General features: G+C 34.0%; 1 protein-coding gene across 1 annotated transcript in view; it reads right to left on the reverse strand.

The window, feature by feature from the left end:
- Positions 1-1620: 1620 nt before the first annotated feature.
- The window catches only part of KHDRBS2 (KH domain containing, RNA binding, signal transduction associated 2), a 613407-nt gene continuing 599618 nt past the window's right edge, over positions 1621-15409 (reverse strand). Inside the window, exon 9 of the mRNA XM_011945628.1 lies at positions 1621-2726. Within this exon, the coding sequence (XP_011801018.1) occupies positions 2629-2726 (98 nt within the window). The 3' untranslated portion in view covers positions 1621-2628. The remainder of the gene's footprint in view (positions 2727-15409) is intronic.

A 15409-nucleotide genomic window follows, 5' to 3' on the forward strand; every position in this document is an offset into this window, starting at 1 on the left:
TGCTCAGTAACTAGCTGCTAAACAAAATAGAATGCTGGATGAGAAGCTAAAAGCTTACTGATCAGTCTAATGGGATAACTGGGGGAAATAAAGGTAATGTTTAGTTATTTTATTTTACTCTTATGACAAGGGGTAGGTAAGGAGTTGGTCACGGACCACCCTGTCCCTTCCCTTTATTTTAAGCAATGATTGTGAGTTCCTTCTCCTATAACCAAGTTTTAGTACTCTTTCTTTGTAAAACTAAGGAGAGGTAGAATATAGTAGTTCATAGCAAAGAAAAAGGCTGAAGTTTAACTACTAATTCACAATTCACTTGACAAACTTCTGATTAAATTCACAAAGTCTTGCCAGGTAAATACTAAGTCATACCACTTTATTTCAAAGAGGATAAAAATATATCCATTTCTTGACAACAACCTACCTAAGCCTTTTCAGTAGTTCAACAAGTGGCATTAGGTGTTTTAGCTCACCACTACAGCTTCACACTTTATTATCTGTTCATGCTGATGAGATTATCTATTTCAAAGAAGATAAAAATTAAGCTTACCTCCATCCTTCTTAGCAAATCACATCCATTACTCAATTATGTGTTCTTTGCTTGTGGATACCTGAAATAATGAGAAGGAATAGAAAACAAAAATTAAATATAACTCAACAGCACTTTGTAAAAGGCAAATATTTACAATTTTAATTGATGACAGACACACACTTCATAATACTATTAGCATGCAACTCCAGCTGCAAAAACTGAATAGCAATATGCCTAAGCTGGTTAGCAGCAAAAAAGTAAACCAATCACATCGACAAAAAGCCACCATAAACAAAAAAACTGTATTTAAAAGATTAACAGTTTTGGCATTCATCCCTACCATCAAGTCTTTCACTTTCTTTTTTTCCATCAAAATTTAGCTTACGTTTGAAGTTAGCAAGAGTTGCATTACTATTATTGTTAATTTTAGTTCTGTTTATTGCCTTGAGGGTTATATAATTTCAAATAATTTTGGTGCCTCTAGTTAATGTTAATTAGTTGTTTTAATAGCCTATAGACCTATTTGTTATATTTTTGTAGGTTTACTTTTTTAACTATCAGGAACTTAATAACTAAGAATATTTAACATTACTGTTGCATAGGCAAAATTACAGAGTTACTATTAGTGTTACCTGTTTAACGTTTAGTCATCCTTTGAGTCCTGCGACATATTTCCTTAATAATCATCAGCCATCAAGTCTGATAGTCTCAAAAGAAATATCAGCCCTCTAAACTGCCTTCAAGGGCGGTGATATTTAGCACTGAAAATTACAAATAAAGTTTTTGAGGTTGAATAGCAACAACTGGCCAGTGACACTGATGATTTGTTTGTCAAAACAAATTGTTATAAACTACGCAAATGAAGTCCACGCACTCCTTTGAGTGAAAACAATAAAGTGAATCTACGCAATGCTTACATGTTGGATGGGATATTTAATGTGCGGGGAAACTCAAAGGTTGAAGAACTAGGCATTTAGACAGTGGTAAGTGGTAATCTTACCTCTTTATACTCCATTACTCTTTCTCACGAGAGACATGCTAATGCAAACAAGTCAATCAGAATTTGTGTTTAGCAAGATAAAGCTTAGAGGATAGTTTAAAATCCATTTATTATTCTAAATCCATTTTTTTCCATTAACATGTTATACATTAGTGTTTACTAACCATGATTCATGTAACAGTTTAGTTTGTTAACTTTTAAATTATTTAACAACCATAAGTTATTAATACATTTTTAAGTATTACACAAATATCTTAAAACAGGCTTGGGTTCATTTTTGTAATTTTTAAATAGAAAACAGTTTAGGCATCTCTTGAAGAAGAAATAAAGCAGGCATTTAAAGCTAGAAAACAAGTAATTCCAAATTTAGTTTTTACAAAAGTTTTCAGCTTTATTGACAAATTATGGCAAACATATTTGACAAATTGTGGTTTCCTATTTAGAGAAGCTTACACATGGAACTTTATGTGTGTGTGTTTTTTTTCTTTTTTAACAAATACAGGTTAAAACACTGAACAAATTCAGTTAGCTACATACATACAGTAGCTGCTTGTTTTCAACCCCATTAAAACAGCATTTAAAATTAAATTTACAAACTTAATATAGAACATCTTTGTCTAACTAACAGATATTAAAAGACAGGTTAAAACATCTTATCTACAACTTTATTATCAGCTAGTTCAAAAATCATATTACAGTCTTTTAGCAACCCTAAACAAAGTTTCTGCTAGTTGGTTAAGACTCAAAATCTGTTAACAGATTCATGCTTTTTCTCAAAAAAAAAGAAAAAAAAAAGGAAAAAAATAAGGTTACACACAACAATGAAAAACAACCAAGAGAATATCATCCTACTGAGAGGTTTATACACTATGCTTGCCAATGTCTTTTTCAGTCTGCTTTGTAAAATAATACTAATGTCAATGTCACGCCAACAGTATAGAGGGAAATACAAGAAATATATGGGAGTAATCATGAGCAGTTATCCCTAGAATAGAAAACAACAAACAAAAAAAGGACTATTACTTGTCTTGTTGCTGTTTATGTGGAGACCACAGGCTATGAATTGTCTTTGAGGTGAGGTCACAGGTGGGAAGGACCTTCAATATCTACCATAGGGGTGTTCCCTGTATCCCCCTCTTGCTGACCTCGGCGGTGGTGCCTTCAAGCTAGAGCGGGTTGTGGCCCATTCTTCTGGTGCTGTGAGAAAGAGAAAGACAGTAACACACACATGACTTCACAGTTACTAAAAAATAGTCATTTAAGACACAATAGTTGACTGAGAAAAAGAAAACGAAAGATCTCAACACTGAACGCTAAAGCCTATTTTTTCCACATCGTAAGACTATCAAAAATGTGTCTATAAATGTGTACCGTGTATTGATTATGTGTTAGATTTAAATGCCACAAAATAGAAAGAGGAGTATTAGTGTAAACCCCTGCACACAAAATCTTTTTACACAGAATTCTTAAAAATAAATAAATAAATCGGATATCAAACCAGTAGTCCTTAGCCCTTGAATAACTTGAGAATCACCTGGAAATATTAAACAATCACAATAAAAGATAACTAATGCTTGTTCTCTGTCCCCTAAATCTACTGATTAGAAAAATCTATGGGCTGGGACCTAGGGTTTGGTATTCAGATACTCCCCAGATGATAGTTATATAGTCCAGGGTTGAGATCCATTGGGCTAAATTGTAGAGAGAAAGTGAGAGACTGGCCGAGCGCGGTGGCTCAAGCCTGTAATCCCAGCACTTTGGGAGGCCGAGACGGGTGGATCACGAGGTCAGGAGATCGAGACCATCCTGGCTAACACAGTGAAACCCCGTCTCTACTAAAAATACAAACAATTAGCCGGGCGAGGTGGCGGCGCCTGTAGTCCCAGCTACTCGGGAGGCTGAGGCAGGAGAATGGCGTGAACCCGGGAAGCGGAGCTTGCAGTGAGCTGAGATCCGGCCACTGCACTCCAGCCTGGGCGACAGAGCAAGACTCTGTCTCAAAAAAAAAAAAAAAAAAAAAAAAAAGAAAGTGAGAGATAAGCAGAAGATAGAGTAGAAAAAAACTTTAAGCAGCAAAATCAGTAAACAAAACAAAACACAAAGATATCACTTTTTCCAAGTAAACAATTCAGTAAATAAAGAAGTATTAGTACACCAGGAAAACTCCATTTACCTGCTAATTTTGGCTAGGTTCCAAAACATTGAGAGTAATAGAAATCTGTTATTCCAAAAGAGCAAGAAAGAAGCAACCAAGCTTTTGAATACTGTGGAAGATAGCTATTGTAAAATCTGTGTCCCCAGAAAAGAAATGCAATTTTTCTTTAAAAGAACTCAAAGTTGGCTATATGGTAACATTTTATATGATTCCAGCCACTAGGTTATTTTGGTCTTTCAGTCAGAATTTAGTTCCTCATCAAGAGCATATTTCAAGCATGGGTGTGTAAAAGGAGGTATGGACAAAGGGAAGAAGGTTACTAGAGACACATAGATATTGATAACTGATATATAAAATAATGGAAATATTAACTGGTAAATAATTGCAGATTGAGGTCAACTAAGGTAGGGCATTTGCCCCTAGATCATCTGATCATAAGAATTAGTTGAGAAAGATTACTAGAAAAGCATACAAAATTTCAATTGTACTCATTATAATATAGAGCAAATGAAAACAATCTACTATGTAGAAAAATGATCAAAAGTTTATCATTGTTGGAAAAAATGGCACTTAAGTGGACAAATATTAGTTTTTTTGAGAATATTCTCACCAGGGAATTATTATTACAACTGATACCTGATAATAAACAAACAAACAAATCTCTTTTACTATTTAGTATTTTATTTCAGTATGTAATAGGATATAAAATAGGAGTAAGAAACAAAATGAACACAACAAATGTTGCCGTTGCTCAAAATATAGGTTTGCCTGGATCAGAGGTTGGCTTACTCTGGCCTGTGAACCAAATTTGGCCAGCTTATTGTTTCATAAATAGTTTTACTGGAACACAGGCATGCTATTTATTTACATATTGTCTATTGCTGCTTTCACGATACAAAGGAAAAGTTGAGTAATTGTGACAGAGATTATACTGCTTGAAAAGCCTAAAATATTTATACTCTGGGCTTTTACAGAAAAGTTTTACAGATTCCTGCTCTAGACCATGTTGCTTTTGGTAGGAAAATGCAGATGTTGGTCTTTCTGTTGTAATCTTTTGAGGGCAGGAATTTGTCCCCAAACCATTTGACTTTATCAACATAAAAATGAAAAGAATTCCATGTATTTGCTTGACTGGAACTAAATAAAACTGTTTTTGGTGTACTCATAGGGAAAACACATTCAGCATGTGCAAGCTTGAAAGTACCTACTTAGCCTTATGTAAAATGAGTATTTACACCATGTTCATGAGATAATCCAGGCTATATCATTGTTTTTGTCTTCTGATGGTAAAATGTATCCCAATTTATTATGAGATACCAATTTATTATGGGATATTACTGGAGCAAAAAGAATGTACTACTTTTTGCTCCAATTATCCTAGAGTGTTAGAAATCCCTGGGTTTCACTCTACAGGATTTAAGAGCTGAGATAATAGAGGCTTCAAGTTTTCCCAGGAAATAGAAGTCCCAGGTCCTTTTTTAGATTCTGAATGTTCCTGAAAAATAGCTGAACAATCATGAGCAGAGTGACAGAACACTTGTCACATACACTCCCAGATTTTTTCAGAATTTTAAATTGACATAAACCTAGGAACTTGCTACAGAGGACATAAGTGTTTAATAACTACTCATCAACTTGGCTTCAGTTGACTTTTTCTAAGTCTCTAGGGCAGTTAATTGATGAGCTAAAACTCTTCATGACTTAAATGTTAGCCAACATTAGAATAGGGACTGTCGCTATCCACTGTTGCTTCCCCAGTGCCTGGGAGAAATGCAATGCCTAGTTAGGGCTGAAGCAGTAAAAGGTTACATGACAGAAAGTGTGGATGAATGAAGAAAGGAACTATGCAGAAAGTTCCAGTGATAATTCAAAAAAACAGAAACAGCTGAGCTAAAGAAGTTTAACATTTATTTTTAAAACTCTTTAATTAGAAATCTTATATATTTGTTATAGAGTTAAAAATCAGACTTCTTACTCAAAAGGGTTAGTTATCTAAGTATCAAAAATATTTCACTATTGAATTCAATGAAGTAATCGTAGTGGGATCCCGTTACAAAAAAGTAGAAAAACATCATATTTCATGGCACAAAAATGTGCTCTTTCATAATGCTGTGCTTCTATGTGAATTAATACTATGCTCTTTCCTTCTTGCTCAAGGGTAGGAAAATGGAAATTATTGTTAGTTCATGATACTTGTAACTGGAAAAGTAAATCGCCAGCCAAAGTGATTTCCTACTCAGGCGAAAGTAAGTTTCTAATCGTCCAAGATTCCATACCATTAGCAGAGGAAATTAAGGACTTATTTCACTTAATTCAGACCTTGCTTCCATTGTTTACATGTTCTTGGTAACAATAGCAAAGAGAGATCAGGAAAAATATTATTTTTATTTGTGTCCATCTTTATCTTTCCTAATATCAGAATGTTTATATATAGCTACAGATTTACAATTGCCACACGGTAATGCGCGCCAGTTTTTCTTAGTGAAAATACGTTCTTTGGATTGCGATTGGAGAGTACTGACCCAATAAATGTTTTTCCAGTGCCACCGTATAGTGCGTCATTGAACTTTATATGGTCGGCCAAGCCCCTCATTGTTCACCAGCGATATTTAAGCCTCTGGATTTCTTTACTGCCAGTACCACAGATAGAAGGGCTTCTAACCTGAGTCCCATGGAATCTTGAGCATGGAAGAGGCCCAAACATAGGGAGAGACAGATCATGACTGGGTTCCTCATGATGGAGTTTCTCTGAAATTTGAAGTTATAAAGACCCACCAATGAACTTAGAATTTATCTGTCCTCTTGGGTCTCTTAGTAGACAAGGAGATTCTAAATATTTTAAGGCTTCCTACGCATTTTGGAGTCCTGTTTTTTTCTAGTCCCATGGTGTGTTCTAAGATGTCATTTAAAAAACTCACTGTGATAGTAACAAACCTACACGTTGTGCACATGTGCCCTAGAACATAAAGTATAATAAAATAAATAAAATGATTAAAATTAAAAAAAAAACTGCATCCAATGAAATAAAGAAATTTATCCTTTAGGGAAATGATAAAAGAAGTAAGATTCTGTCAATATCAGGATCACTGTCACATGAGAAGCACTGGCTAGGCTATGAATTAATCTAATAATAAATTCCTCCTCAAAAAAGGTACGAAATAACTATCTGCCAAATTAAAATTATGGAATGGGTTACGTAACTGTGAATCTGAAAATAGCAAATCAGGACATGAGAAACAGAAGTTCAGTGACTTGATCCAATTGCCACCCTTTCTTGGCTTCCAATTCAGGCTTTAAAGTATCATATATTATAAGAAATATGGGATACATTTATATTTATTATACCAATAATAAAGCATCACTAAATACATTTTTCATTTATTGAAGATCTCTGATATGATAGTTACTAAACTATGTCCCGCATATAAGGACAGTTGAAGGGGCCCGTAAAAGACACAGGAAAAAACTAACATGAAATTTCATAGATTATAACACAATTTTAATTGATGTTTTAAGAAAATGCTGGGGAAAGCACAGGGAAAGGAGGTCTAACTTTCATCATTCAGCTGAACTTGTATTGAACTCTAACATTTAATCATCTCAAAGAAGGGATTTTCTGAGCAAATATACTCAGTAAGAACATGGGTGCTGTTTAACTTATCTAAGAGAATTCACTTTCTTTAAAGACTTTCCTGTGTTAACTATTCTGTATTATCTGGCCTTGCTTCTAAACTGGACTCTAAGAGCTATGAGAGGACATGTCGTCTACAGTGGTAGACACTGAATAAGAGCAAATAAGAATATTTGTAAGCTGTATATAAATAAATGGTGCTACTAAATAAAAAAGGGGTTTCAAACCAATTATGCAAAATAAGTAAAACAGAACTTTTCAAAAAGGCATTGTTAGCAATTAGGTTGTCATGTTGCATGTATACAGTATATGTCAATATTTCTTTCAAAAGTTCTGTTTTTTTTATTAACTTAGGCTACTATTTTACCCAGCGAATCAGGTTTTACAGACTGCCTAGAGTGCATCTCTACTTCATGGTAGTCAGCATCATTGAGGAACATTTGACTTTGATAGAAGAGTGTAAATTACCTAGGTAACTCTTGTGCATTAAATATTACTGTGACTTCAAAAGTTTCTGTATCTCAAATACTGTGCGAAATGAGGCCTATTAAGTGCTGTGCATTTGTCATTGTGTTCTTATTTCTGCAGTGGGACTAGGTACCTTGGGGAGCATTCACAGTGGGAAAGAAAAATCTGGATGATTTTTAAAGTTGCAAAACTGCATTCTCTGATAGTTCCAGAGATACTGAGGTAGTTGGGAAAAACATGAAGTACAGGAACGACGGGCCAATTCAGGAAAAGCTGGCATTATTTAAGTATCTGGAAAGCAAACTTTTAATGTTTATGTTTCAGGAAGTAGTTTTAAAACATCATCTAAGAGGAAATTAATTTTAGAGATCAGTTCAGAAAGGATAAAGGAAATCATGGAGCTTACTGAGTGCAGTCATGATACTCTTATTTTGCTATCTTACATAGCTATTTGTCTGTATATCTGAAATATGGAAAAAAATCTTTAAAAAAGCTTGTTAAAACCACAGCAAAAAGAAGGAAAATCATGCTATTTATTTTTGGTACACTGTAAATCAATATGCAAAAATCACAACTAAAGTAGGAAACTTAACTTAGTCTCTATCATTACAAACCGCTAGTGTTTTTGCTTTGCAAATCATATAATGGCATTATGACATGGTTGATTAAAATTCACCCTGGCTTTGAGCCACTCAGTTTGTTCATCTCAGCTGAGTTTCTGATGTTTCTAAGGAGTATTATTCTATTTGAAAGCACCTTTCAAATACAATATTTATGGGTTGTTTTGAGGCTATTTAGTCCCAAAGAATATGTTAGTTTAGATGTTTTACTATTGTTGCAACTCACTATTAAGATAGCATCCATTTTATTTACTTAATGTTTAAACACCTATCATATTTAAAAAACCCTCACTATTATCACAACTTTGAAGGGCCTATCACAGCGCTAGGTATTTTGTGTATATTATTAGCAAATATCACACTTTTCCTACAAGGTAGCTGTTGACACTACCTTTTTTTAAAGATGAAGAAACTATGGCTCAGAAAGTTTAGTTGTTGGGAAGATACAGAATTTTTGTCTCTAACTGTCTCACCATCTATCCACCAATGCTTTCTCTTTTTCCTCTTTTTTTTCCCCCTAGAAAACAAGACTTAATTTATTTTACTTCCCTTGAATTATACAATAATCAGTGTTGATTCCAACAACAATTAATTAGCCAAATGAATGAAACTGTAGTTATAATTTTGTTAGCAAGAATGTGGGCCGCTTCAACTGCATTTGTGAAGGTGCAAATCCAAAGTGGAATATGGAGTTCTTTGCACTGCTCTGAGCATTTTAAAATATTAATGGAAATTTGGAACTGAGTGGCCCAACCATTTCAACTGTACAATGTGTATACCCACTATTTGTAATTATATAGTTGATTATTTTAAGATGCAGAGGGTAACAGAAGAGGGAGAAATATGGGTGCCAGCATCTCTTTTCACAGATAAACACGATGCATTAGGTTCCAACAAGAAGGGTTGATAACTTTGAGTTCATCATCATTTATCCTCTCAGAAAATTCAATCAGCTTCTGGGAAGCATTTACAGCTTTTATCACTCTTTCAAATTTTTAATCAGATGTCCTCTGTTAGAAAAAATTTATCACTTGGGATAATCCATTTAGAGAGTAACAAAGGACTTAGCCTTTCTATGAACTCCATTCTCAACCCTAAAATCTTACCATGCACATGGCAAGCACTCAGTAATTATTTACTGAATAAATTAGTTATATTAAAATATTTTGCATCTTCCTTTCAGACTCATAGGCTTCCCTCAGATGGATTCCTTCACTTTTGAATGGTAGTTCCCAGAGTCTTACAGCTGATCTGCATTTGCGTTATTGTTCTGCCTCTTTCTTGTTGAAAGATTCCTTTCAACAGTCTTAAAACCATTTTTTAAACTTTTCTGTATTTTTATATTATTGTGCTTAACATCTCCAATTTACTTCATGTATATACCTAATTTCCATATTATAACCTGGTTTCACAATTTTATCTTCTGTGCCTAAGCTTAGTTGGTTTGAATTACTGCTATATTCTAATTATGAACTCAAGGAAGGTTAAAAAAATGCCTGACAAACTTCAGGTTGCGCCAAGAACAATATTCCAGGTAGTTTTACATGTAATGCATAATTTTTACCAGCTTCTGTTTTCCCAGGTGAGGCCACTGTGATTTGCAATATTAGAAAGAATCCCCATAATTCAAACTCCTTGGTGGTAGTGGTGGTGTTTTCAAATTGCCTATTCAGTTCTAGTCCCTATCCTACACATTATTGTATTTAAAAAGTTGACTCAATCTGTACCATTTTATTTCTAATTATCATCCATTAATAATTGAAAATTATATATGTCATTAAAATTTAAACATTTTATTCTTGGCTCTGCTGTATAGTATCCTGCAGCTGTAGAATAATACAGGCCAGTGGTTCTTAATATTTTTAAATAAGTATGTACCTATTTTATTGCTATAGAGTTAAGAACTCATTTAAATAAAAAGGAGACAAAGAAGCTAGCTAGAGAAAGGATTTTCAAAATGGAAGGTACAGAAAAAATGGTGAATGATAATTGGAAACAATGTAGAAAGTTATCTGACTAAAGTCTAAAACACACTTTCATTATTATCAGATAAAATCCCGAATCATCCAAAAGACTGTGGAATTCAGCTAGAGACTTTTTGAAATGCACATAAGGAGTTTATAATATGAAGAATAATAGAAGGGAGAATAAAAATAGTGATATAAAGTAATATGGTATAATTCTCTTCTCAAAGAATTTTAATACTCCCTTTAACTCAGTAAGGAAGGTAGGCTTGGTGACAGAGCTTCATAGACAGAGATTAAATTTGTAGTTGCCTGATAGTCTCACTCCCCCTACATTCTTCATTTCTCTGCCTAAGAACAGAAATGAGCCAAAGTTACAGCGTCATAGACAGAGATTAAATTTGTAGTTGCCTGATAGTCTCACTCCCCCTACATTCTTCATTTCTCTGCCTAAGAACAGAAATGAGCCAAAGTTACAGCAATTAGAAAAAATCAGGTTTTCAGCTCTACAAATGTTAATATTTCTGCATGACCTACTCTAAGTGCCTGTGCTTATACCACAGTGTGCCTTTCCCTGCTTTTCCAGGTTGTTAAATGGCTCCCACCACTTGTGAAAGATCTTAGATAGTGTTTGTCCCTGGTTACGGGGAGGTAAGCTCTAAATCTTAAAATTTCCTAGTGATTGGAGTGTCTTTGTTATTCATGGTGAGCTCCTTCAACTACACCTTCTAGTTTATACTAAGAAGATGATTCAAGGTGGCAATGGTCATGCCTGGAAGACTAACCATAATATTAGCGAGTTGGGGCTTTGGCCTATGTGATAGCAGCCCAACCTGAGGAGTGGAGAAGGCTGGATATTGATATGATTTAATCCATCATGTCTATAAAATGAAACTATAATAAAATGTCTGGACACTGAGACTCCTGTGAGCTTCCCTGGTTAGCAATACTTTTATATTTTATTACATAGTGACGTGCCAGGAGGGTAATGTGGCTCAGCAGCTGTCAAAACCTTTATGTTTGGGATCCTCTCAGACTTTGCTCTTGCCTTCTGTGTCTCTCTCTTTGACTGGTTTTGATTTGTACCCTTTTGCTCTGATAAAACTATAATTGTAAGTATAGCACTTTCCTTGGTCCTTTGAGTTGTTCTGAAAAATTATTAAACTTGAGAAGACAGTGGGAACTCCTGAATTTGTAGCCAGCTGGTCAGAAGCGAGAGTAGCCTGGAGTCCCCCAAACTTGTGAGTGATGTATGAAGTAGAATTTGGTGGAAATTTTGTGGAAAACTGTGCCCTTACTTTGCAAAGTTTGGCCTATCTATGGGCATCCCCTTTGTCTCTTTGCTTGCTCTCTTCAGTCTTCTCAGAAGCCTAAATCTTAGCTCTTGGCCCATGATTGAACCTATCTGTGCCAGAACTTCTGGATGCCAAAATCCTCTTGAGTTATCTGTCTATTACGGATTGCTGCACTCCCCTGAGTCTGAGGGAGCTTCTCCTGGGATCTTCCTGGACAATTGCAAGCTTCAGAGAGACTGATCTAACTATTTTAGTTGTTGTCTTTGTTCGCTTATTTTCTGGCGTATCTTGTTACCCAGTGAACTAAAGGTTTGATAAGGTACCAGTATGGTTAAGACATTTGTCCAATACAAGAAGACACCGATTGTAAGTCATAATATACATGTATATATACAGATATACATAGATACATATATATTTGCAGTGTTGGGAAGAATCCCTGTAATTCAAACTCCTTGGAGGTGGCGATGGTGTTTTTAAAATGCCTATTCTGTTTTAGTTCAGAGCATTTAACAATATTCTATTCCAAAATATTTAGCAAATATGCCGTCATTCAATAAATTGTGATGTTTGATAAATCAAGTGTAGCACATTTATTTTAGACCAACGTATTCAGTCTTTTTTTCTTTTATCCACGCTCTCTTTCAATAAACATACAAAATCTCCTCAAATTCTGGAAATTCTGTAAAGATTTTCTAAGGTGGCATATCCCAGGATATATTTTTTTTCTTAGCTGACATACTTTCATGTGGGCAAAATTTTTTCCCCAGGTTTATATTTTGTGTTCTGTACTTTGTGTTTTATAAACAATTCATTTTTCCTATATTCTACATATAAATCTATATCATCTTGAATATACTTTCTTGTACATGATCTGTTCATCCCAAGAGTTCGACAATAAGTCACTCAACTCTCCCATCCCTCTTAGCCAAAATGATTGTGCCATTAACTCAGCAGAAAAGAAAGTGATTTAAAAAAATAAAAACACCTTTCCTATGGCTTGTTTTATTGTCTCAACAAGAGCGTTGTTAAATGTATGTGGACTGTAATTTTTTGTTGACTCTATCTGTTGGGTAAATTTTTTTAAAAAGTCAAGGTTGAGATTTAACTGTTCAACACACAATTGTTCCAAAAGGTACTTACTTAACGTTTATTACTACTTAAACTTATAGTTTTCATAAAGTGGACTTAAAATATCAGGTGCTCTAACACAATGCTTGATTACAAAATACCCAGTGTTATAAAAGGAGCCTGCATATAAGTTGTGTATCACCTTCAAGAATGCAAATGACTGGCATAGTTTGGCCATTCGTCTTTTCAGTAGTCATGAGAAGCAGATACTGATGGGGGGGAAGAAAAGGGCTTCAAGTATAATTTGGTCTTATTACTGTGAGAGAAATTATAAAGATAGTTATCAAAAAATGGATATTACAAATTAAGATCATAGGATCTTTCTAATGTGCCCCCATGCATGTGGCTATCTAAAACTTATTTTCAACCTTAGCTTACAGTAGAACCACCCATGAAGCTTTTAAATAATTCTGATGGCTAGTTCTCATCTCCAAAGATTGTGACAGATCCAGTCTGGGGTGGAAACTGAAAGTTGGTATTTTTTTCAAAGTTCAACAGGTGATCCTAAAATGTGTAATCACGGTTAATAATCTCTGAAACACTCAAAAGTAGGTTTTTGTCTCACCTAAAACTGTTGGATTAAGGAGTGCATTATTGAAAACAAAATTGAAACTGTAAATACTTTGAACCTAAAATAAGCAATACAAGCAGTGATGTAGTGGTGCACTGCTCTTTTTCATTGTTTCTTGCCTAGGCAACATGCTCTGCATTTGTTACCAAGGCTAATTGGATTAGATATCAATCTAATGGTAACCACTGAAATAACAAAAAGGGAAAGCTAATTTTAAAATTAATTTCACAAATAAATTTTAAAATACTTTAGAAGCATTATTTCACTAGGCCTTCTTCCTTTTAATTACAAATAAAGTTTAAAAATCTATATGAAAAGTAAAGCACAGTGATATTTTTCCCCATAACCTATTATGTAATAACTTAACACATCTCAGAAAAAATAAATTATTTGCATATATTATTTTTAAATGACTGATAAATTATTGCCAATATTAAGAAATCTCATTTCCATTTCTAAGTCAATTTTCCAAAATTTATATTCTATTTACTATTAAAAACAGTCTTTGTTCTTTAATTAAATGGCTGGCACAACTGCCAGTTAGTTTCATTTTCCTTTGCTGTTTTCACAGATTAATCAGGCAGGGCTTATTTTCACACTGGGAAAATAATCATTCCAGCTCCTCAACACAAAATGAATACATTTGTGTTCCACAATTGACTTGAAGTGAGGCACTCAAATGCCCTAGAATATGGCACAAAATTTCTTTTTGCTTTCATTCATTTCAAGATAGTGTATTAATATTATCCTCCTTGCTTCCACACAGCTGTCATCTAAAACGCCACTAAAGAATGGATGCATAATTAGCTCTTCAGTTCATACATTAAATACATTTTAATAAATAGCTCTTTTCTCAGAGAAAAGAATATTGGTGTCCATTCTTAGCTATCAGTCTCAGAGAGAACTTAGAGGGTATTTCTTATGTGAAGCATTGCTTAGCCAAGCTAATGTAGGCACTGTATTTAAAATACAGCCTTAATGAATTATTAGCCATTCTGACTCATCTGAAACAATCATAGTGATTCTGATAAATTAAGGAATATTTTTAAAATGCAGAAACTGATTTGGAATTCCTGTAAGCCAAATATTCATGCTCCAAAAACAAATTCAAGTTATTAGAAATGTAATATCTAAATGTTAATAGTAACCAATTTAAAATCAATTAAATATTTAACAAATACCAATGCATTAAACATTAATATTTATAATGAACAAGATAATTATATTTTAATAAAATTCATTCATGATTTTAATATTTAAATGTTATATTTACATTATGAGCAAGATAGTTTAATACTTAATATTAAATTATCTGCAAATATCCTGAATAATTTAACTGTGATAAAACCTAAAATAATACATTATTTTCTGAAAGTCCACATATTTATTATTTCAGTGACAAAATATAGGCCCGAAAGAGACAAATATGATTTCAGTTTTCATACACAAAACATAAAGTATGAAGATTCAGAATGAAGTGTCCCACTGAAGGACTGAATTTTTATTTCTGTGGGCTTATTTCACATCATTTCTAAATGAGAAGCTCCATCTCTGAGTCTTTGGAATGCAGAACCCTGTCATTTGGGAGAGCATTCCTTCTCCTCCCAGTGCCTTCACTTGACCTTACAGTTCTTCCTGCCAATGTGAGCTGGAAAGGAAGGTGCCTGGGACAGCTGACTCTGAGACTCCTCACATAACTCTCCAAGTCTAAGGGGTTGCCAGGAAACTAAACATTGAGGCTACTAGTTTTGTAAAAATGCAGACATTCCATTGGAATTTAGTATCAGTACCCATGAGACAACCATAATGTAACAGAGAGGAGATACTGATTCAGATCGGAAGTAAATGAAAAGCTGGAGATATGAGATTTACATTTTAGAATAGCCATTATTGATTTAAAAGACTGTGTACCATTGATTAGAGATAAGCTATAAATAGATAATAGTTAAAATATAAAGTATGAACAGTTAATAAAAACAATCAATCAATATTTGACTTGTGTGGGTCCTCAAATCACTGCTCTTCATCTGTATTTACATTTTATC

This window comes from Colobus angolensis, unplaced genomic scaffold (assembly GCF_000951035.1).
Source record: "Colobus angolensis palliatus isolate OR3802 unplaced genomic scaffold, Cang.pa_1.0 Scaffold241, whole genome shotgun sequence".
NCBI classification, from domain to species: domain Eukaryota; kingdom Metazoa; phylum Chordata; class Mammalia; order Primates; family Cercopithecidae; genus Colobus; species Colobus angolensis.